At 42.9% G+C, this 25,034-nt stretch overlaps 1 protein-coding gene across 1 annotated transcript in view; it reads left to right on the top strand.

The window, feature by feature from the left end:
- Window positions 1-2,007: 2,007 nt before the first annotated feature.
- Window positions 2,008-25,034, top strand: part of IGF2BP3 (insulin like growth factor 2 mRNA binding protein 3) — a 138,436-nt gene continuing 115,409 nt past the window's right edge. The window contains exons 1-2 of the mRNA XM_027102675.1: window positions 2,008-2,529; window positions 3,900-3,960. Of these exons, the coding sequence (XP_026958476.1) occupies window positions 2,355-2,529; window positions 3,900-3,960 (236 nt within the window). The 5' untranslated portion in view covers window positions 2,008-2,354. The remainder of the gene's footprint in view (window positions 2,530-3,899; window positions 3,961-25,034) is intronic.

Genomic DNA, 25,034 nt, shown 5'->3' with positions numbered 1-25,034 from the left:
CACAAGAACATGTTTGCCCCCTCCGTATCGTAAAGTAAAAACATTTCACTAAATTAAATGTGAATGAAAATATTGTGAAAGTGAGTTTACGTTTAAAAAGTTGGATTTGCTTGGCAGGAAAAGAAAAACCTGTTAGAAAGAAACAGTTGCATTTAAAATGGATGATCTGACACCTTCCGGTTTCTTAACACAAAATTATGTTCCCTTTAAAAGAAAAAATGTAAATGCTCTTTATACCATGCAATAATTCCCACATATTTAAAAAATAATCCGCCATTCATCTTTCAATTGGAAATCATACACCTTTAAATGCCATATACGGATTGGACCAAAAGAAATGAACTATATCAACTGTCATAATTACTGAAGATGATTCAGTGTAAACAGTATTTTCTCTACTACTCAATGCATTTTTCTAATAATAAGTATTAAGTCATTAAAGATTCTGGCTTATATTTCCATCCTATATATAATTGCAATCACTTTTTAAAAATAAGCATTCTTTTCCATGGAATACCTGTTAAAAATAAACCTCAAGTATCCTGGTGCACATGAAGCCTTTGAGTGGAGTACACAATCATGAAACACTTGGAGATTTCCAGAAGAACCCCAGCACTCATTTCCGTATTCCTCGTCTCCAGTCCTCATTTTGTCGGCCCAGTAAGGCTCCACCGGGCCCAGATCCTCCCCCCCACACCCACCATTGTACTCGTTACACACAGGGGAAATTATGAATGGTTCTCATGGCCAAATGCGGGCAGAAAAGAAGCAGAAAGAGACTCGAGCAATTTTTCGAGTGCAAATACCACCTAGGGGTAACGCAGAGCGGTCTTCCTGTTTTAAGAGTCCCAAGTTCTCCAACTAAAATTCTTTAAATAAAAGTACCAGCCTACCCCACTCCTCCTCCTCCTCTGGAAACTACAGGAAGAAATGGTTTCCGTTTAAATACCGACTTTTCCCACTCTGAATTCTCGGCTCCGGCCTCCGAGGCCCGGGACGCCCCCATCCCCACGCCAGAAACCTCGGCCCCTGCGCTCCCCTCCCCCACCGGTGGCCAAGCCCGCCCCCGGCCTCATTGATCCCGGAGCCTTTTCTGAATCGCGCAACCAATGGCAAACGCGAAGCCCAAAGCCACCGCGAGCGCAGGCGGAGGCGGAGGAGGTGTCGCCCAGACACCCGCCCAGGACGCCGCGGGCTCCCATCCCCCATCCCCCTGGCTCGGGGCCGCCCCACTTCCCCGGTGCCCGCGACTGTAAAGGGTGCACAGGGTGGGGCGCGTCTGCCCGCCTCTCCCGCCCGCACCCATCCACCCAGACACCCCCTTATTGCGTTTCCGTCCCTGCCAGCCCTGGGAAGGTGCTCGCGGCTTTGCCGAGGTTACACTTGTGTCATCAAAGCCACAAGGCGAGTTCGGAATGGGGACTCTTTGGCTTTGTTAATTACCTCTTTTTAAAAATCGAACATTGAAAACTCCGGTAAATAGAGCTGAGGAATTGCCTAGTTAGCACCCCGACTCCTATCTCATTTAAAAAAAAAAAAAATCAATATTTCTCCCCTCCCCCTCCCCTCCCCCTCCGGATCCGCCCCGACCAGATAACCCTTTCTAAACTCCGTGGTGACAATCTGCTCCCCCGGCCGCGCTCCCCTCCATGCCTCGGCTGCGGCTCCTTTAGCATTTTCCGCCCCTCTTCCTCCTCGCCTTCTCACGGTCCCTCGCCCAATCTCGTTTCCCCTCCCCCTCTTCCTCCTCCTGCTAGCTCTTTTTTTCCTGCGAAGCCCACTCTAATTGAGGCGCTGGGATTCCTCACGTGAGACGTTGATTTGTAGTTTGAACACGTGGCTCATTCAAAAAGCCGGACACTCGGAGCGGATTTTTTCCGCCTCCTGCGCCTTCCTCCCTCCACCCCTTCTCCCCTCCCCCCTGCCAGTCACCCTTCTGGGTTTTTTATGGGGAGGCGGCGCCTGCCCTCACGTAGTGTGATATTTTCACAGTCCGCTGGCCGATGCCAGAGGGGTTGGGGAGTAAGAGACAAAAAGTAGTTTCCCCCCCTCCCTCCTCTCCTCCTTTTTCTCGCTAATCCCGCCTCCTCCTCCGAGTTAGGAAGACTCGTTGATGCGTTTGGGTTGTAGCAAGGCTTTTTCTTTTCTTCTTTTTTTTTTAATACCTAGAAAAGGAAAAACAGAAACCCTCGGATCTGATTTTTCGCTCCTCGTTCTTGTCCTTGGTTCTTAGTGTGTCTGTATTTTAACGGCGAGAAGAGAAGGGGAACAAAACCCGCCGGATCCATCCATCGCTGTGGGTGGTTTTAATTTTTCGTTTTTCTCTTAATTTTTTTAAACAACCGCTCTTCACAATGAACAAACTGTATATCGGAAACCTCAGCGAGAACGCCGTCCCCTCGGACCTAGAAAGTATCTTCAAGGACGCCAAGATCCCGGTGTCGGGACCCTTCCTGGTGAAGACAGGCTACGCGTTTGTGGACTGTCCGGACGAGAGCTGGGCCCTCAAGGCCATTGAAGCGCTTTCAGGTGGGCCCCGGCCGGGCTCCGCCGGGACGCCTGCCCAGCTCCGCGCCTCTTGCCCGGGCCTGCCGGGGTCGGGCCGCGGCTGACACGGGGTTGTCCACACAGGGCCCCGGCCTGGGCGGGCGGGGGAGAGGGGACGAGGCCCGGGCGCCTGCACGCGTGGGTCGGGGCCCTTCTCCCAGCCCGGGCGCCTACCCGGCCCCCGCGGCTCCCCTCCCCCGCCGGGCTTTGAGGGCTGAGAGCGAACGCGCTGTCAAGAAAGCCCCGGCGCGGGCTCGGAGGGGAGGCGTGGGGGACTGTGTGGCGCCTGGGAGCGGGGCTGGAAGGGGGGGTGTGCTCGCTCCGCGCCCCGCCCGGGCCCAGGCGCGTGCTCCAGGCTCCGGCCCGCCGGGCCTTGCTTGGGGACCGAGAGCGAACGCCTGTTTCTCGCTCCTTCCTTCCTCTCCCTGCCGGTTATTTGTGGTGTTGGTTCGCTGCCTCCCCTCCCGCCCCAGACCCGGGCCGCGGGAGAACTCAAAGTGGCCTTGACCCGGCTGCCGAACGAGGCCGCGGGTGGTGCCTAGCACGGGCGGCCCCGCGCTTCCCCTCAACCTTGCGGGAGGCGGGCGAGGGCGACCCGGGTTATTTGTTCGACCTTCCCGCGTACAACGAGCTAGAGGGGCAGGTGGGCGCGGGCGACCACGGGTCGCCTCGGAGCGAGTCCCGCTGTGGCGCCGGGCTGCCAGGCTTCGGGCCGCGGCCTCCGGGACTGGTGGGGAGCGCTCGGCGAGGGCGGGGGGCCGTGCGTGGCGGGGAGGCGCGCGGGGGTGGGACGCCCGGGGGAAGGCTGTGTTCAGGTCCCACTCCGAGCCACATGGCTTTCGGGGTGGCGGGTGCTGCGCCGTCCCTCGCGCGCTGTGCAGTCTGTGCTGAGCTGCGCCTCTGGACGTTCGCTCTTGCCGCTCCTGCCTTGCGGTCCTCGAGCCTTTCCCGCCGCTCACTGCCAGTTCCCGGCGGGCCTGGGCTTGAACCCGGGAGAAGGGCCTGGGCGCCCCCTCCTGAAGAAAGCCCACGTAGCCCCTTCCCCCGAGCTTGTCTTCTGGAGTCTCTGGGGAAGCGGACGGGGTTGGGGGGGGCGGGTAGAGTGTTCCCGAAGTAGTGGGTCAGCCAGTTGATCCCCCTTCCCACCCATCTGTAAGTTACACACACGCAGCCTCCAGGGGCTCAGCTTCCCACGCGCGGGGCCGGTTTCTCTCTCGGCTTTGAGCCACGTCCGGGTGTCTTTCGGGGTCTCAGGAGGCCACTCGTGTCGCTGCTTAGGCTGTGCGGGTCCTTCGGGCCCAGAGAGCCGCTAAACCGGGCCAACTGCTCCTCCACCTCTTGTGTGTCCGCAGGTAAAGTGGAACTGCACGGGAAACTCATAGAAGTTGAGCACTCGGTCCCCAAAAGGCAAAGGTGAGCTTACTTATTATGTTCTCATTGATTCTGTTCTCAACCATTGGGAGGAGAGACTCAACACAGCTGAAAACAACTTTTCCTTTTACTGTTATTGGGTTGCTGTATGACTTGGCGTTTCTCGTCTTTTGCCCTAAAGTTTCTGGCAGGTGTGTGTGTGTGTGTGAGTGTGAATGTGTGTTGGTACTGCTGTGAAGGAATAGACGACTTGTCTGTGGCCCCTGCCACTGGATTATTGTTACTGGTAATAAAGTCGCTTAAGGAAGCTCTCACAGCTACATGTTCTCCGGCAGAGTAGGTCAAGTTGCTGCAACAGGAAATCAAAGTCTCAAAGGGCAGTTTCTGGGCATCTGTGGGAATTAGGAGGCAATGGGTGACCGTTCCAGCCCGCCGCCCCCCACCTGAAAGTGCAGGATAGGCGGAAGCAGCTGCAGACACGCGCGGGTGTGGCGTGCCTTTCCTTCTCTGTCCCGAGTTGGCGGCGACGAGTCTGAGAGGCCTGGGAGGCCGTCCGCACATCTGAGAGGAGAAGAATTTGCCTTTACCCTGGTAGCTCGCCCGCCGGGATTGGAACACGTGAGTGAACGCCTGGGCTTCTCCTGCCCAGAAGCGCCTTTCAGTCACTGCAAGTAAGACAGCTTTCTGCAAACCCGCCTTTGTCTCCAGGCCTTCCCCCCACTCCCCCCCAACGCCCCCATTTAAAAAATACTTTTGCTTACAGATAAGCACCAAGAGATGGAGAAGGCTGAAGATTTTTGCTACTTAAACAAGGGGGATTGCACTTTTCGGAAAGCATATGTAGTGTGTCAGTTTACAGAATGTTTGGAGACTGTGTTTTAATCTCTTAAGTATTTTGGAGAAATGGCTCCCTTCTCCAGAGCAGGCCAGATCCCGGCTCTGTAGCTCTGACTTGAAAGGCTCTGCTTCCTCCCGGTGGTGCTGGTGTTGGCTTATGCGTTGCTGGGCTTTGCAAGGTGGGGTTAGTTTCTTCCTTTCCCCCTCCCATCCCCCACTCCCAACCTGGGCCAAGTAGTAAGCTGGAAGTTAATTTAAACTAGGGCAGCCAGAGCGTCTGGTTAGATATTGGTGAGGGTGTGTACGCTGGAGGGCGGAAAGGGTTTGCTGTGCATTTCCCTGGTGCTTGGCTGGGAGAGATGGCTACCTAACAGGTCATCCTATGCCTATTATTATTTTTTTAATTTATTTTTAAATTATTTTACTTTATTTTAAAGAGAGTTTCTTTTTTAGTTTCTTTTTAAAATTAATTAATTAATTTTTGGCTGTGTTGGGTCTTCGCTGCTGCATGCAGGCTTTCGCTGGTTGTGGCGAGCGGGCTTCTCATTGCGGTGGCTTTTCTTGGTGCGGAGCACAGGCTCTAGGTGCACGGGCTTCAGTAGTTGTGGCACGTGGGCTTCGGTAGTTGTGGCTCGCGGGCTCTAGAGCGCAGGCTCAGTAGTTGTGGAGCACAGGCTTAGTTGCTCCACGGCATGTGGGATCTTCCCGGACCAGGGATCGAACCCGTGTCCCCTGCATTGGCAGGCGGATTCCTAATCACTGTGCCACCAGGGAAGTCCCTATGCCTATATATTTTTTTAATTTATTTATTTTTGTCTGCGTTGGGTCTGTTGCTGCGTGCGGGCTTTCTCTAGTTGCGGCGAGCGGGGGCGACTCTTCGTTGTGGTGCGCGGGCTTCTCCTTGCGGTGGCTTCTTTTGTTGTGGAGCATGAGCTCTAGGCGTGCGGGCTTCAGTAGTTGCAACACGCAGGCTCAGTAGTTGTGGCGCATGGGCTTAGTTGCTCCGCGGCATGTGGTATCTTCCTAGACCAGGGCTCGAACCCGTGTCTGCTGCCTTGGCAGCCTGATTCTTAACCGCTGCACCACCAGGGAAACCCCCTATGCCTATTTTTAGATTGAGCTCTCTTCCAGGTAAAGCACTTTTACAAATTGTGTTTTTGTTTGCCAGCCTGTTTGGATTTTTGTGGATTTTTCTCTTCATGTACTTAATTTTCATCAGGATAGTTGGAAAGGGATTTGGCGTGGCCAGATTTAATTCTAGTTGGGAATTTTGGTAGGGGTCAAGTTATTTTATATAGCAGAATGGAGTTCTCTTTTAAAAGCTTCTAAAACAATAGAACGTGTACTGAAAACTATCTAAATTGATCTCAGTTTAATAAACAATTGAAAAATTGCGGGAGAAGTCATAGCTCCTTAAAAAAAGGTTAAAGGCATAGTCTGAATTGTTTACCTACTGGAAAAAAATGTAAGCACATTCTTCAAATTCTAATTGGTTTCATGTTTAGCCACTGTATCTTAATTTTCTTCAGATGTTGAATAAGAAATAGGCAGATGGTTGTGTTGAAGGACAGGCATTTTAACATTTGAGAGTTTCTAAATTTAAACATTAAGTGTCTTGACCTGTGTGTAAATGCAATAACTTTGCTTTACTCTCCTGATTTTCCTTCTCCAGGCTAGTGTGAATTTGTCCCCCATGTGTAGGGAATTAAAAACATTGTCTGGTTAATAGACTGCCTGTTTTATTCTTAAAGGCTTTTGCCCAACCTAAAAACATACTTAGTTTACTTGTTACTTTATGGCAAACAGGAGTTGCTGCTTAGGAAATCACATAAAGTAAAATGTTACCAGTGGCAGAAAGTATTTATCAATGGAAACTTCTTCAGTTTATTAACAATGTAGATTAAATTTTGTAGCTGATTTGCATTAGCATTAAAATGCTGAGGATTTTGAATGTTATTGTCTTACTAGCAAAGTAAATAGGAGTGAGTACATTGGAGACAATTTTTTTTTTTAACTGATTTAGAGAGCAATCAAGTAAGTCCTTTGCTTGTACAGAAATGGCTAAAAACAACAATAGAGCTTGCTTTCTCTGCCAGGGGATTTTTAAAAAAAATTTTTAATTTTAATTTCACTTATTTATTTTTGGCTGTGTTGGGTCTTCGTTACTGCATGCGGGCTTCTCTTCATTGCGGTGTGCGGGCTTCTCATTGCGGTGGCTTCTCTTGTTGTGGAGCGTGGGCTCTAAGGCATGTGGGCTCAGTAGTTGTGGCTCGCGGGCTCTAGAGCGCAGGCTCAGTAGTTGTGGCACACGGGCTTAGTTGCTCCGCGGCACGTGGGATCTTCCTGGATCAGGGATCGAACCTGTGTCCCCTGCGTTGGCAGGCAGATTCTTATCCATTGCGCTACTGGGGAAGCCCTGCCCAGGGAGATTTGCCGGAAATCTATGTCACAATTTTGTTCTAACTGAACCTTGGAACTGTGTTGTAGTTTTCCTTATCTGGACTGTTCCACTGTCTGAATAGGCTTTGGGAGAGGGCAGAGAAGGCACCTTCGTGATCCACATGCCCAGCACCTATAGGAGGGTCAAGAGGTGGTACTGGTGACAGTGAATTGAATGCCACGGACCAGCCTTTGCCAGTGAGCCTGCTGGACTTCTGGGTGGAGTTCTTTGTGCTTAGCAGTCATTGCATTCCATCCCATCATCATGTGGGCACCTGAGGCAGGCATACCCACATATGCAGCAGTGACCTTTATACCTGCTGTGCAAGGCATGTTGGGAGCCCGGTGCAGAAGAATGCTTATGGCAGCACTCTGAGATGGATCAATGGGCTTGCAGCAGCTAAACAGGGGAGCAGGCCCAGGGGGTGATTTGATGCGTGGTAGGATGGCCCAACTCTGACGGGGAGCAAAGCTGGGTGGGACCATTTCAGGAAGGGGCATTGTTGAGTTTGGTTCAGACCAAGCCTAGCTGCTGATTACCCAAGTCACAAGGGAATGTGGAAGGAATGTTGCTTTTCTGCATTCAGATACCCCCCAGTTGGGGAAGATTATAGCAGTGCTTCACAGAGTTTGAGGTCCCGTGCATCCAGAGTGAAGAGAAGATTGCACTGAGTACCAGTGATAGTGTTGTACTTTTTGTTCCAGATATAAAAGATACAGCACATGAAGACTTGGCTTCACTCTGGAGGTATAAGCTTTAAAAAAAAAATTTCCCTCCCTCCTTGGGGGTGAGGGTGGGTGTGAAAATTGTTTTGACTTTGGAAGACGGTGGCTGACTTTGGTTGGAAGAGTCACTGGTATCTTGGGGAACCTTGGTGTGCCCCTATATGATTTTGTAAATAGCGCCGATTTCCTTTTTGTTATGTTGTGGGCTTTGGGCATGGGAGAGGTAACAGGAAAGTTGCTGACGCTGGGGAACTGAGCGGATGGTGGTTTAATTCGTTTTCCATTACTTTTTTAAATTATGAGAATTTGTGTATTTTCCAGCTTTTTCTAGCTTAAACTTCCTCATGATTTAGCTCTTGGCCTTGATTAGAATTGTACGTAGCCAAAACATATTTGAATGAAAGAGAAAAAATAGTGGGATATCATAGTTAATATTTTTCCAGGAAGGATCCGTTAAAACAGACTGTGGTGCCTAAGCTCAAATGTCTTTGTTTCTTGCTTCCTTAAAATTAAAAAAAAAAAAAAAAAAAGGAAATAAAATGAACAGCTTATTTCCGTATTAGAATCTTATGTTTAGCATATAAATGGGGTAGAGCATGTATAAAAATTACTGTGGTTTTAAATATATCTTACTTTAAATGGCCATTTAAAAGCTAGTGCTGCCTTTTAAAAGCTGTTAAGTATAGAATAGGATGGTGCCATGACTAGCCATGTGCCCATTAGCCAGGGCATAAGACCCTGTTGTCTCAGGACGGTAAAAGCTGTTTCTAATGCTAAATATTTTAACAGGTATGCCCTTGGTTTATCAGTGGTGGTACAGGTGAATCTTGTGAATTAGGGAAATTTCTCAAACATGCATAGCCCTGAGATTCTGAATGTTAGGAAACTTTCACGGCTGGTAAAGAATCATAGGCAAGGTTATCTTTGCAGTGCTCGGTTTAAGATCAGTAATGCATGACTGCTTAAGTGGTTGTAGCCAATGAGATTTTTCTTGATTTCACGTTGTTTTCTCAGTACGGTTTGAGAAAGTTTTCTCACTTTTCTTTCTCACTTTATTAGAATTTTAAAAAAATGTTGATAAGTAGCTTCTGTGTGGCTGTCCATGATAACAAGGAAGACGTTATGAAAACGTGACATGTGCTTGGAGCCAGTGGGAACTGAGAATCTTGGCTTCTGTTTCTGGTTTCCTTTTGATTTGTGTGATGACTTACATTCTCTGTTCACGCCAAATGCCATTATAATAAACTAACAGGAGGCATATTTTGTTCTGAGTTTTGCATTCTGCTTGAAATAAATGAGTTACCAGCTAAGGTTTAAAAATATATTTTGGAATTGCAGAGAGCTGGGCTTTTCCCTGTAAGGAACTTGACTTGTATTTCTTTTCTGTAGTATGGTAGTTCAGTTGCTTTTGCACGTGTACCTCTTTTGGGCAGTCAGCAAGAGGGACATGATCTTTGCCGTACTTTGAAATGCTTTTGTGAGCCACACTATTGTAGTTCATGTGTTGTTATAGGTCTGGGATTTTGTATTAAAGTGAAGCTGTTGAGCCACCTTGATATATATTTTGAAGCAACTCCATTTTAATAGTCTTTAGCAGCATTCAGACAGCAACTTTTCTAGCAGTAACTAATTTTGAAAAGTGAATTATCCATTCAGGAACGCTGGTGGTTGGTTTCGTCTGGGAGGAAGGAGAGAGTCTGTGCTATTCTTAGCTGAGTTTCCTTTATCAACTGTTGACTCTGATTCAAGCTTCTAGAGTCATAAGACAGGAGGTGGCAGTGTGGGAGCAGTGACCAAGGGATAGGATTGGCATTTTTATTTTTAAAAATTTTTATTGAGTTATAATTTACATACCATACAATTCACTTGCTTTACTTGTGCAATTCAGTGATTTTTGGTATATTTACAGAGTTGTGTAACAGTCACCACAGGCATAGAAGTTTTTGTTGTTGTTTTTGTTTTTGTTTTTTTTTTGGCCACATGGCATGTGGGATCTTAGTTCCCCGACCAGGGATTGAAGCCGTGACCCCTGCATTGGAAGTGTGAAGTCTTAACCGTTGGACTGCCAGGGAAGTCCCTGGATTGGCATGTTTACTTAAGATCTCTGCCCCATAAATCTGATGTTTACAAATGGGCTTTGACTACAGAGTTTTGCTTGAAAGCTGGTTGCAAACAGTTTTCGGTGTTCTATTAAAATTTATCATGGTCTGAAATTGCTGTTTGGTAAGTATTTGGTAAATAAACACAGCTATAATAAATATCAATACAGTATAGGAATTTTGTTTCCCTGAAGGGGAGTCCATAGTACATAAATTATGTGTTTGAGAGAATTATGCTGAGGCCATTTAACTTGATTAGGAAAAGGTTTGAAATTATGGAATTATTGTTTCCTCAAACCAAACTTTGAAATGAAAAAAAAAATCCTGTTAAAAATCTAGTGGAACTCTAAGCTGAACGAGGCCTGAGTCCTTAGAATATCGGCCATTATCACTTAGTTGTTTAGGATGTTGATTCCATTGTCATTATGATGTTTCAGTTCTCTATCGCAGCCCTCTGAAAACTGGTGGCTCGGAACAACAGCAACTTACTTTTTCCTGTGGTCATATGGGTCTGTTAGGTGGTTAGTTCTCTTCCACGTGGTATCATTTTGAGTCATTTACTAAGCTGGGCTAAAAGGTCCAAGAAGACTTCACTCACATGTCTGGCCTCTTGGTGCTTATCCAGGTCATCTTTCTCTACTCGGTATCTCATCACTCAGTAGTGGCCCCTGGCTGGCTACCGCAAGTGAAATCAGAAGCTGCGGGGCCTCTTAAAGGCTAGATGCAGAATTGGCACGTTGTTGCTTTTAATCCCATTCTACTGATAAAGGCAGGCCACGAGGCCAGGACAGGTTCAAGGGGGATGTGGAAATAGCTTCCCTCTCTTGATGGTGGAGTGGCATGCATGTACACAGAGGAGGAATTGATGGTGGCCATCTTTGTAGATCTTCCACAAATTGAAGGAGGGGAGTGTTTAGGCTTGAAAATACTTAGAACATAAAATACCTGAAAATAGCATTTAGCGCTAGAAATGGGGAGCCAGTCCCCTTGTAATATGCTGGTAAGAGAGCATGGTGTTAACTTTTGAGGTAACGAGTAGTGGTCAGTCTCTGTTTATTTCTACAGAACAGCTAATAGGGTTTGCTGATGGATTGGATGAGAGGTGTGAGAAGAGGAAAGGATGACAAGGTTTTTTGACCAGAACAACTGGTTGGAAGGTGGTGCCATTGACCCAGATGGAGAGTATTGTGAGACAAACAGGTTCTTGGGTGGAAGTCAGGAGCTTTACTTTTGGCATATTTTGTTTCTAATGCCTATTAGAAATGTAAATGATGACGTCAAGCAGGTAGTTGGATATATTGGTCTGGAGCCCAGGAGAAGGTAGGAAGCGGAGGTGAGCATCAGAGGCTTCATTAGCTTGTAGTATTGAAATCATGGAACTGGACAAGATCATCAAGGAACTGAGCCTGGAGCTCTAGGAGGAAGGAAGGACCAGCAGAGGAGAGGGAAGGAGGTCAGTGATTAGCGGAAGTCAAGCACAGCGAACTGTTTCTGGGAGAGAAGTGAAGAAAGCCTGTGGAGAAGGAAAGTAATCAACTGTGTAGAGTATCACTGAGAGTTTGTGCTTTAGATGGATGAAAAAGTGAGTGGGAGCGGTGTTAAGTCTCAGCCTTCTGGCTGTGCTGTAAATAAATGGAGAGCGATTTACAAATTTTGGAGCAACCTGGAATACAACCTTTCATCCAGAATTCATTTATTAGGCTCTTAGTTTTTTTTTTTTTTTATGTTCCAGAAACATCTATAAGTATGTTCTATTTATAAGTTGCTAGAGATGGAAGCGGCTCCTAAGGTTAGTAGATCCTCCTCTTGTTCAGTGGACAAGACTTGTTGGTAACAGTTGACCTACCCTCTGGCGTCTGTTTTCACCCTTCTGGTGACTGTGAGCTCACTTTCCCGTGGACAACCCATTCTGCTTTTTATTAGTACATATTTGGTTCCAAAACAGTGCAAAGTCCAGTGCTTCTATGCGCTTGTCTAAATACTTGATTGAAGACAAGCAAAGGCTGAAACTAATGGCCACAATATTTTTGAATATTATGGGCGAGGTTTAAAATACTTTAATCACTTTGTTATTTTACTATACTTGAATAAAGCATTCCGTCCATTTTATTAATAAAATTTAAGTTATAAGAAATATAAGAAACCCTTGAAGTGCCCTAAATTCTCTCATTTTTGCATATTAAAAAATCTGGTCCTTGGTAAAGTAGCCTTCTTCTCAAATTATGAATGCTGTCTTTGGCCACAGGAGTCACCAAAACAAGGTGATAGGTTAGAGCACTTCGTTTTGAGACAGGTGACTTGGTCTGAATAACTCTTTTAAGACTTTCTTTGTCTATGCAAGTCCTTTAATTAATAGAATGCTACCTTCAGAATGTGTTAAACACCTACTATTTTAAGAGAGAAAACTAATAAAAATGAGATAGCACAATAGGGTTTTTTAAAAATGGTATTAGTTGCTTTACCAAAGGATTTTCCGTAAAGCCCTGGGAGAAGAAGTGACTTGCCCATGGCACTGCAGGTGATTAGTAGAACCTATTTCCAGGTCCTGTGACTCTGCCCTGTCTTCATTTCTCCCATTTAAAGTTGTCAAATCCTCAAAAAGTAGCTTACACAGCAGCCTGATCTTGTTTGCAGTGGCAAGTTGGAGCAGAGATGTCCTGTTTCTTTCTTTCTCTGAAGAAAAAAGAAATCTTGTTTGGCTTCTTTGAAGGGTTGATTTATTGTCTTCCTGCAGGAAAAAGACGGGTACAGGTAGTCTGGAATCCGGGGCTTACTGCAGAATAAAAATATCCGGACATCCTGTTTTAAGACAGAAAATGAGACTACTTTTTCCTTGAAGGTTTTTTTGTTTTGTTTTCTTAAGCAGCTTCATCTTAATATAAATGAATTGCAGGGAAGTTGGAGGGGGCCTAAGGAGATATGAGAGTAGAACAGAGGGCATGAGGAGGTAGATGCCATGGCTTTATCCTAGGCAGGTGATTGTGATTCACAGCATGTGTTTTAGATGGCAGAGGAGGTAGAGGTGTCCTGTGTGGAGTCCATGGTGCCTGGTTGTCCCGCCTTGTTACCAAGTTTAGTAGGATCCTGCCTTGCGGAAAGAAGTCTCTTAAACTTGGAATACTAAGGATTGGGAGAGAGTAGGAGGGGGAAATCGTACTGAAACATATATATATATATATTTTTTTTTTTTTGTGGTACGCGGGCCTCTCACTGTTGTGGCCTCTCCCGTTGCGGAGCACAGGCTCCGGACGTGCAGGCTCAGCGGCCATGGCCCACGGGCCCAGCCGCTCCAAGGCGTGTGGGATCCTCCCGGACCGGGGCATGAACCCGTGTCCCCTGCATTGGCAGGTGGACTCTCAACCACTGCGCCACCAGGGAAGCCCGTACTGAAACATCTTGATGAGGAGCCCTGATGCTTGCCTCATGTGCTCTTGTTGAACTGAAGGGTGTAGCCAGAAGAATGTTACATCTGGGTTTGAATCCCAGCTCTACTTTCTGAATTCATGATGATAAATGTTTAAGGATGAGGAAATCAAATCTGGGAGGTTAGAATGGAAAGGATGCCTCATAGGATCCTGGGGATGTGTATAAAGCATCAATAGAGCATCACCCAGTAGTCACTCCCATGGCAGCTGTTACATTTTTTCCTCTTGAGATTCAAATGTGAAGGCTGGATGTATATTACATTTGGTGGTGATAACAGAAATATGAAAAATTTTTGTTCTGTTTGGGATGTGGGCTCATAAAAGTAGAAATCTTTGGGTGGTGTCTTTTTGTTTTTATCTTCATTGAGTATGTATTACTTAAAAAAAATTAAGATATAACCTAGGTATGATAGAGTATATGAATATTAAACATTTTGATGAATTCTTAACAAATGTATACATGTAAATTAATTCGAAACACATGAATTATGAAAATGTGAAAATATTTGTTCTTTAATCCTCCCTATCCCCATGTATTTCCCATGTCTTATAGCTGGTAACTTGGTATATTAGTTTTCAGAAATTTTTCTGTGCATGTATCCACACTTTTTAATTTAATAATCAAATCATACTGTTTATTTTTTGTGCTTTTACTAAATAATGTATCCTGAAGAATCTTCAGTGTAGGTGCAAATAGTTCACTCTCCTTAAACCAAGTTGCATTGCAACAATATAAATAGTTGCAACAATTTAAATGTTCTTTTCATAGTGATTTCAGTGGAGCATAAGTATATGTATGTCAAAGGACTCTTGGTTGGATATATATATATTTTTAATAAATGTATTTATTTTTGGCTGAGTTGGGTCTTTGTTGCTATGTGCGGGCTTTCTCTAGTTGTGGCGAGCGGGGGCTACTCTTCGTTGCTATGCGCGGGCTTCTCATTGCAGTGGCTTCTCTTGTTGCAGAGCACGGGCTCTAGGCGCATGGGCTTCAGTAGTTGTGGCGTGGGCTTCAGTAGTTGTGGCACGTGGGCTCTAGAGCGCAGGCTCAGTAGTTGAGGTGCACAGGCTTATTTGCTCTGTGGCATGTGGGATCTTCCCGGACCAGGGCTCGAACCCGTGTTGCCTGCATTGGCAGGTGTATTCTTAACCACTGCACCACCAGGGAAGCTTGGTTGGATATTTCTCTAAGGTAAATTCTTAGACTGAAAATTGCTATGTCAAAAGACATGCACATTTAAATTTGGAAGTGCTCTGCCGAAAACGTAAGTTTACTTTTATTTTTATTTTTATTTTTTGCGGTACGCGGGCCTCTCACTGTTGTGGCCTCTCCCATTGCGGAGCACAGGCTCCGGACGCACAGGCCCAGCGGCCATGGCTCACGGGCCCAGCCGCTCCGCGGCATGTGGGATCTTCCCGGACTGGGGCGCGAACCCGTGTCCCCTGTATCGGCAGGCGGACTCTCAACCACTGCACCACCAGGGAAGCCCATAAAACGGTCTTTTCAAGCATGGAGGACTGTATCATTCTAGGAACAGCCTTATTCTTTCTACTATGGATGTTCTGCTGACTCTCACAAGTTTAGGTCCCGATTCATTTGTGTCCCTTGCATGTAAAAATTAAGTCAAAAGCTATAAAGATTAAATTCTGAAAACTTAAAGTTCGAATACCTGAAGTTTATGTTCTCTTATACTTACCACCTTGAATTTTGGATCTTACCTCAGAAACTAACAATACTTACTTGCAGTGGGAGCTTTACTAAATAATATTTTGAGGAGAAATTTGATTAAGAATTAGTTTTCAAAGCAAAATAAGCAAAGACAACAAAAAACAACAACAACAAAAAGAATTAGTTTTCAAAACAAAGTCCTACTCAGCTTGCCACTGGAGCTGGGCAGATGATGATTGGCGAGCTTATTTAAGAAAACCTATGATGATGATAGAGTTCTTTCCAGTGATCCCCAAATGTTTACTACTTTTTTAAACTCAGCTGTTCTTACAAAAATGGAGAAGCTCTTGCTTTTCTTTGGAGAGATAAGTGTGGTTGAAAATTTTAATTTCTGTATTTTTGGTGTGCAAATTTACCTATTTCTGCATTGTTTTTGAGTTTCAGAAGTGAATTCATTCCTTATGGCTTATAAAATATTTTTAGTTTAACAAGCATAGATGGAGCACCTGTGCTTGTAGGCAGTTTGATACTAGGTTTCAGGGGCTAGAAAGGTGAATAAGATACTTGTTTTAAAGAAAAGTACATGGAGTATAGTGACTTGTACTGTGTTCTGTGTCCATCCCTGAGTGATACTTTTGTTTTCAGCACTAACAGTGGCTCACAGTGCCAGTGATCCCAGAGGTGGATTAATATCTCTGCAGGTAGAGAAGTGGTAAATACATCATGAGGTATATATGGGATGCCCCAGAAACACAGGAGGCGCATTGGGCTCAGCTGAGTGTTGGTGCAGCCAGCCAGGCATAGGTTCAGAGAGCAAGGCATGTGAAGGCAACTGAGGCTAACTGTGCAGTGGGGATGGGAAAGGCAGAAGAGACAGCAGGAGGCAAGGCATGTAAGTGTGAAATACCCTGGTGTGTGCGGGGGAATGGCAAGCTGTTCGGAATTAGAGAGGCCCGAGTGTGAGGCAGGATTGTGGTGGAGCCTGAGCCCAGAGGGGCAGCAAGGGCACCCCGTGTTCTGCTGGGCTCAGGAGATCTGATTCTTCATGCGTTTAACTTTAGGGGTTCATTCAGTTTAGTTAATGTCATTTAGCAGATGGTTATTTGGGATCATCTCATGCAAGACTTGATGCTTGGGTTAATTTGGGGATCTGCTCACCAGCGATTAGTTCAGCTGCTTTTACCTCTTAAGTGCTTCCTGGAAACGGCTGTGCCCCAGAACGTTACATGGGGCATGGAGCTGTTCCCAGGACACCCTCTGACAGGGTGACTAGGGTAAATCGTGAGAGGCCTAGGAACCCTGTAGTAAGGCTGACTGAGCCTGTGCCGCTTTTTTAAGGTCAGTTATGACAGCCATAGTTTTAGTCAATGGTAATGATCAAACCACCTGGTATTATTTGATTTTATTAAGACATCTCAAATGATATAATGAACCTTTGGAGGAAAATGAGACCCTTCTATGTGCACACACTATTTTTTTTTTTTTTAAGCAAGGCAAGAAAAATTTATTTTTTAATTGTAATTTTTATTTTTTGGCCATGCCCCGTGGCCTGTGGGACTTTTAATTCCCCAGTCAGGGATCGAACTGGGCCCTCTGCACTGAGAGCGTGGAGTCCTAACCACAGGATTGCCAGGGAATTCCCAGGAAAATTTAAACATAAAAAAATGTTCTCTGCCCTGTGGCCTCCCCTCTCCCCGCACTGTGCATTGTGTATCTGCATTAGGCATTGACCAAACCTCCCCCATCAGCAGAAATACCTGCTCAGCCATAAAGAGCAACATTCTCCGAGCGTCAACAAGACAACTCCTAGATCTTCCATTTCTTTCTTAGATCTACTAATTTTTTATTGACGTGTACTTAGTCTTCTATTTTTTTGTCAGTTTAGATGATATCTCCCTCCCTCCCTAGACTAAAATGATGAGATCAGTGTTCTTGTATTACCTTTTACCTTCTTTACCCATTTCTCTCCCAGTTTTTTACTTTTATAATTTTTTTAAAATTGAAGTATAGTTGATTTACAATGTTAATTTCTACTGTACGGCAAAGCGATTCAGTTATACATATACATTATTTTTTATATTCTTTTCCATTATGGTTTATCACAGGATACTGAATATAGTTCCCTGTGCTATACAGTAGGACCTTACAGTTTATCCATTCTATATATAATAGTGTGCATCTGCTAATCCCAACCTCCCACTCCATCCCCCACCCCCACCCCCTTGGCAACCACAAGTCTGTTCTCTGTCTGTGAGTCTGTTTCGTAGGTAGGTTCATTTGTGTCATATTTTAGATCCCACTGTGCACACACTATTAACTGAGCAAAATTAGGGGCAGCAGTACACAAACTGTTGGGAGGGTCAGTGGTATCTTGCTTCGAATCACACAGACGTCAGTTAGAATCCTTGCTCCTCTCTGTGATCCCAGGCAAACTGATGCTACTCTGGATTTCTCCGCTTATCTGTAAATAGGGGCAATAAAACTTATTGCACGAGGTTGTTGGGAATTAAACGGTAATGTTTGTAAAGGACTTCTTGGAGTATCTGACACCTAAGTGGTGGTGTCTCATATTAGTAAACTTGTGTATTTACAAGTGGAGATTGAAAATAAGAGTTGAGTGTATCTACTCCTGCTTAATCCCATAGTTTGCTCTCACATGTACAGATACATAGCAATGTTTCACACTTCTTTGTAGAGTATGAGTTATGCATTGTGAATAAGTTAAGAATTTGTATTAAAAAAAAGTTTGTACTTTATGTCTGGATATGTAGGTCTTAGCATCCCTAAAATGTGTCTAGTTAGGAAATTCTCTTAAGAGAGATCATATTATTTAAAAAAAAAAAGACTAGGAGATAAAGAACTCCTGTTAATCTCAAAAAGGTAGACAACATACTACAAAAATGTACAAAGGATAAGCAGCAGTTCAGAAGGGGTTATCTGAAAGGCCAATCTACTTAGGAAAAGATACCCTATCTCACTAGTCATTAGGCAAATGCCAATTGTAATGGCATTTTTGCCTATCAAGTTGGGAAAAATGAACAAGATTGGTAATACCTGGTGTTGGCAAGAGTGTGTAGGAATGGGCACTCAAACGGCTAGAATGTAAATTGGCAAAGACTTCTTGGCGTGCCATTTGGGAGTATCTGTTAGAACTTAAAATGTGAATACCCTTCAGGTATTATGGAACACAACCTAGTCTTCGTAGTTTTGTGTGGTCTGTAAGCATAGTTTTAATCAACAGTATTGTAAAGGAGTTGAAATCACTAGGCAGGACTTGGTGAAAAGGTCTTTGGGTGGGAGTCCAAAATACATGCAGATAAACTTTTAGGTTTTGTTATATCACTCATTACATTTTAATAGGTATTAGGTAATCTGGAACTTTCACCATTGTCTACTTTCCAAGCAAAGAGGATCCCTAGCCTTAATTTGACTGTCTGGAACATTTTGAATTTACTCATTTTTGAGCTTTAGAGGGTAGATTTTTATAAAAAATAAATTTATTTATTTATTTTTGGCTGCATTGGGTCTTCCTTGCTGCCTGCAGGCTTTCTATAGTTGCAGCGAGCAGGGGCTACTCTTTCTGTGGTGCGCGGGCTTCTCACTGCGGTGGCTTCTCTTGTGGAGCATGGGCTCTAGGCGCACCGGCTTCAGTAGTTGTGGCACGTAGGCTCAGTAGTTGTGCCTCTTGGTCTCTAGAGCGCAGGCTCAGTAGTTGTGGCGCACAGGCTTACTTGCTCCTCGGCATGTGGGATCTTCCCGGACCAGGTCTCGAACCCATGTCCCCTGCACTGACAGGCAGATTCTTAGCCACTGTACCACCAAGGAAGCCCAATTTTTAAATAAAAAAAAAAAATTTATTGGAGTAATTGCTTTACAATGTTGTGTTAGTTTCTGCTGTACAATGAAGTGAATCAGCTATGTGTATACCTATATCCCCTGGCTCTTGGACCTCCCTCCCACTCCCCCCATCCCACCCATCTAGGTCATCACAGAGCACCAAGCTGAACTCCCTGTGCTATACGGCAGGTTCCCACTAGCTATTTGTTTTACACATGGCAGTGTATATATGTCAATCCTAATCTCCCAATTCATCCCACCCTCCCCTTCCCCACCTGTGTCCACATGTCCGTTCTCTACGTCTGTGTCTCAATTCCTGCCCTGCAAATAGGTTCATCTGTACCATTTTTCTAGATTCTACATATATGTGTTAATATACAGTATTTGTTTTTCTCTTTCTGGCTTATTCACTCTCTATAGCAGACTCTAGGTCCATCCACATCTCTACAAATGACCCAGTTTCGTTCCTTTTTATGGCTAATATTCCATTGTATATATATGTACCGCATCATCTTTATCCTTTCATCTATCATTGGACATTTAGGTTGTTTCCATGTCCTGACTATTGTAAACTGTGCTGCAATGAACATTGGGGTACATGTGTCCTTCTGAATTATGGTTTTCTCAGGGTATATGCCCAGTAGTGGGATTGCTGGGTCATGTGGTAGTTCTATTTTTAGTTTTTAAGGAACCTCCATACTGTTCTCCATAGTGGCTGTATCAATTTACATTCCCACCAACAGTGCAAGAGGGTTCCCTTTTCTCCACACCCTCTCCAGCATTTATTGTTTCTGGATTTTTTTTTTCTTTTTTTTTTTTCTTCTTGTTTCTAGATTTTTTGATGATGGCCATTCTGACAGGTGTGAGGTGATACCTCATTGTAGTTTTGATTTGCGTTTCTCTAATAGTGATGTTGAACAGCTTTTCATGTGCTTCTTGGCCATCTGTATATCTTCTTTGGTGAAATGTCTTTTTAGGTCTCTTGCCCAGTTTTTAATTGGGTTGTTTGTTTTTTTTGATATTGAGCTCTGTGAGCTGTTTGTATATTTTGGAGATTAATCCTTTGTCAGTTGCTTCGTTTGCAAATATTTTCTCCCCTTCCGAGGGTTGTCTTTTCATCTTGTTTATGGTTTCCTTTGCTGTGCAAAAGCTTTTAAGTTTCATTAGGGCCCATTTGTTTATTTTTGTTTTTATTTTCATTACTCTAGGAGGTGGGTCAAAAAAGAACTTGTTGTGGTTTATGTCAAAGTGTTTTTCCTATGTTTTCCTCTCAGAGTTTTATAGTGTCCCATCTTACATTTAGGTCTTTAATCCATTTGGAGTTTATTTTTGTTTATGGTGTTAGGTGGTGGTCTAATTTCATTCTTTTATATGTAGCTGTCCATTTTTCCCAGCACCACTTATTGAAGAGGCTGTCTTTTCTCCATTGTATGTTCTTGCCTCCTTTGTCATAAATTAGGTGACCATATGTGCGTGGGTTTATCTCTGGGCTTTCTATCCTGTACCATTGATCTATATTTCTTGTTTTGTACCAATACCATACAATTCCATTAAAAAAAAGGCAAGTAAAAAAAAAAATCTGCAAAGTGCACTAAAGCAAAGCACAGTAAAACAAACAAACAAAAATCCATTGGTCTCTCTTGCATTTTTATCCCGAAGTATTGGGAAACTGTCAAAGTTCAAGGTGGTAGATATTTTTGCTGAAATTCTGATTTTTACTTAAAAGCTTAAATTCAGTCATTGGCAACAAATGCTGTTAGTTTTTCTTGAATTAACTGGTTGATGTTGTTCTCTTTTGAGAAAATGTCCGCCAGACATTCAATCTTAAATAACCACAGTTAGTGTATAGCTCTTTCAAGTAAAAATGGCGCTCTGTGAAATGTGGCTGGTTCACTCTTGCACAGTGCTTTTTCTGCAGACAACCATGTTAGGTAGCCCAAGTGCTTCATGTGTACTGCCCTTCTCTTCACATAGATATTAACAGGATGTGTACTCAAGGGTTATTTAAGAAAATTAATAATTTTTACTGTTTCTTTAAGGACATTTAAAAATGAAATGAATGAACTTTTACTGCAAGTGCCGGTGAAAAATACAATGATTATGAGTACCACAGGTTAGTGCCATGGCCTTGATTCATGCTAAGGTACCAGCCAGTTTACCCACCATTGTTTTCGCACCATCAGGGCAAATGTCGACACGGTGAAAGACCCAAATAACATCTTAGTAGTATTATAGGAATAGTTTTGACTTCTTGTACCTCTTTGAAAATGTCTCAGGGACCGCCCCCCCCCCCCCCCCGCAACCAGGAGTCCACATGCTGTATGTTGGGAATTGCTGCTCTACGGTAATGTGATGTTTGAAATTATTTGGATTAGGTATTCCTGTGAATGTGTATTTACATCATAACACAACAGATGGCAAGAGCAACTGAGGATTTTATTCAACTCCATGGCATGTTAGCCTTGAGAGGGAATTTTACACAAGTCAGTTTGTGAAAAACAGGTGTGGGAAGAGAAAAAAAAAACGGAAAAAAAAAATAAGAAACTAAACACAAAAGAGAAATCTAGGTGTATAAGAGACAAATAGTTAGGGAGCATTTCAACGTGCATGAGCAAAATGAAGTGAGTTTGGGCGTTTGGGCAGCCACAGTTAGGCTTTAAGTTCCTCAAACCAAAGTGAACCCTACATGATGAGTACAAGTCTTGCCTAAGAAAATGAATGGCCTTCAGTACCTTCAGTATGATAACCTCTGGTTATTCCTAAAATGTTAGAGAAAACTAACTAGAATCTAAGAGCACCATCAAAGTTTCATTTGACAGTTTAGATGTTTTGAGGCTGGAAGCTTGTGCTGATTCATTGTATTTGTAAGGATGACCAAGTAAAGAGTCAAGCCTCTGACACATTTCAGCCAGCTTTCCTTGCCCTATGTAAATTAGTTAAATTTAGAAAATAACTAGTTTTCTTCTCTCAGGCAGTGATTTTTTTTTTTTAATTTAATTAATTAATTTATTTTTGGCTGCGTTGGGTCTTTGTTGCTGCACGTGGGCTTTCTCCGCGTGTGGGGGATACTCTTTGTTGCGGTGCTCAGGCTTCTCATTGTGGTGGCTTCTCTTGTTGCGGAGCATGGGCTCTAGGCGTGCGGGCTTCAGTAGTTGTGGCGCGCAGGCTCAGTAGTTGTGGCTCACGGGCTCTAGAGCGCAGGCTTTGTAGCTGTGGTGTATGGGCTTAGTTGCTCTGCGGCATGTGGGATCTTCCCAGACCAGGGCTCGAACCTGTGTCCCCTGCATTGGCAGGTGGATTCTTTTTTTTTTTTTTTTTTTTTTTTTTGTTGGCAGGTGGATTCTTAACCACTGCACCACCAGGGAAGCCCCTAGGCAATGATTCTTTTCTTTTCAAGAATTAAATACAACAATGACCTTTCAAGGTATTTCACAAGTCTTTTCCATTTCTTATATTTTTATTGGTTTGAGAAAGCTTGGTAGCTTGCCATTAAGTTTTCTTTTTTAAATGGCTTTGTTTTGCTGATCTTGGCAGTTTTTAAATGATCCATTCAACAAATTGTTGAGTGTTTATTACATTCCAGCTACTGGTTTAGGTTCTTGGGAGACAGAAGTGAACAGAAGACAAGAACTTGCTCTTGTGAAGCTTAGGGTCTAGGACTGCGCCTGCCCACTAGGGCAGCCACTGGCCACATGTGGCTATCAAGCAGTCGAAATGTGGCTAGTCCAAACTGAGATGTCTGTGTAAAATACACACTGGATTTTGAAGACTTGGTTCAAAAAGAGAATATAAAATATCTCATGGATATTATAATTTAACTATTTATAGGTAAATTATAATGTAATGTATATTTTCAGTTTGTGGAAAAACAGGTGTGGGAAGAGAAAAATAACAACTGGAAAAAATGTTCCTGTTTAATCTTAGATCTGTTGGTGAGTGGTATGCACACTAAAATCAAATGTATCTTAAACTATTTTTCTTTGAGATACTGTATTGTATACAGAACACCCACAAGGATCGAGCAAAACTTGTTTTTTCTATGGTAATTTAAAAAGCTGGAAGATTAAAAAAAAAAACCATAGTATACATGGCAAAGTTTAAACCATTAAAGTGATTGAAATGATCTTTTTCTCCTTCCCCAAATGCACCCACTTTGTAGCTTCTTGTGGTTTTGTTGTGTTGGGGAGGAGACTTGTATACATACACAAGAATCTACGATTGCATACTTTTTAGAAAAGTATAGTTTAGTTCTGCCCCTTACCATTTTGAAGTTTTAAAGAACAGTTTTAAAGGTGCTTTGGAAGCTGGGAGGGGGGGAAATCATGATAATATAGTATGTTCAATACTATTAAAATAGTGGAGTGTTGAGTCAGGAGTAAAGTATATTTACTCATATCTGGGCTGCAGATTCATTAAAGCTTGTTTAAATGTGTTTGTTATGAATAGAATATTAACAGTATGTTACGTTTCATTATTAGTACTTGTTATAGATGATGCTAATTTTCTGAAAACTCCAGCATGTGGTTTACCCCATCATCAGTTACGGAACGAAGAAATGTGTTGTGCAATGTTAAACCAAAAATTAGAAAAGAACAAAAAAGCCACCAAACCTCTGAAAAACCTCAGAGTAGTCCTTTTAAATAGCATGTACATAATGTATTAGATTAACTGGAACTAGTTCAGTGCTCTAAATTTAATTCTGATTTTTTTCCCCCAACTTTTTTGTTTGTAAAAATTTCTTTAAAAATCTTTAAAACCTTTAATTTTACTTTTAATATTTTAGTTTTTTCTTCTTTTAAAATGGTGTTCTTAAACTGCTTTTTTGGATTCCCAAACGGCTGTTTATTTTTAAAGTTAGGGTTTTTCCAGAGAAAACTTATTAAAATACTCTGGAAAATACTGAAACTGATTTGCAAGTTAAAAGATAATAGTTCAGGATTTTAAAGAAGGAAATTATTTTTAGTTTTTAAACTGTTAATATAAATATTTTAAAGTGAAGTTACATTAATAAATTTTTCACAAATGAAATAATGGTGTGTTTTAATTCCAAATGGAAGTCTAAGACATTTAGTGAACATCAGTCTGGCTGATTCTGAATTTATAGACTTGTTTAATAGGTCTTAAATAAACTACATAATTAAATGTTACTAAGCGTCTCATAATAGAATTACAGCTAGTAATTCATTACTGCATAATATATCTAAGATTAGTGGTCTTGAATTTTAAACAATTTATTAAGTTTATTTTAAAATATTACTGTTTATACTGTATAAATATGTAGATCTGACACGTTTTAGTTTTGTGTATGTTAGCTTTTCATATGGGTATTAGTATTTAACTTTTTCAAAACAAGTTTTAAATTTTATTAATTTAAATTTTAACTTTAATTAATTTTATTAAATTAAAATTTCACTAAACTTCTGAATGGTTTGGTCAGATATAAAATTCTAGTTAGCTAGTTTCATTGTAATTTTTAATTTGGTTTAAATACTGCCACTCTAAATCTCTATATTTATCAAAGGACTAGATGGATATTTTTATAACATCAGAATACCTAAAACAAATATTTAACTTTTGATTAAATTTGAAACACTAAAACCTTTTAGAATCTGGAATTGGTCTCAGCAAAGTCTGAGTTTGTGTATGTATATTTCTTGTTATTCCAATAATGAAGAAAACAAAAAATGCTAAGAATTGAGATATTTGAAAATAAAGTTTTAAATTACTGATTGCGCAAAACTTAAAAATTTCCAAGATGCCTTTAATCCAGAGCCAATTGATAATAAATCTTCTTCAAGAGATTGCATTTTCAAACTTCTGTGGCTCATTTGCAGTTTTGTTTTCTTTCAACTTATGTTGAGTCCTGCCAATGACCAGTGTGCCCAGGTGCCAGAGAGACAGGAAAGCGTTAACTTAAAATTTTGAGAGATTAACATTTTATTTATTTACTTTTAAATTTATTTTATTTATTTATTTTTGGCTGCGTTGGGTCTTCATTGCTCTGTGCGGGCTTTCTCTAGTTGCGGCGAGCGGGGGCTACTCTTCGTTGTGGTGCGCAGGCTTCTCATTGCGGTGGCTTCTCTT

This window comes from Aethalodelphis obliquidens, unplaced genomic scaffold (genome assembly GCF_003676395.1).
Source record: "Aethalodelphis obliquidens isolate GAN/ISIS:26980383/991018 unplaced genomic scaffold, ASM367639v1 scaffold5, whole genome shotgun sequence".
Classification (NCBI taxonomy): Eukaryota; Metazoa; Chordata; class Mammalia; order Artiodactyla; family Delphinidae; genus Aethalodelphis; species Aethalodelphis obliquidens.
The sequence above is the reverse complement of the archived record's forward strand: the minus strand, read 5'-3'. Positions and strand labels throughout refer to the sequence as shown.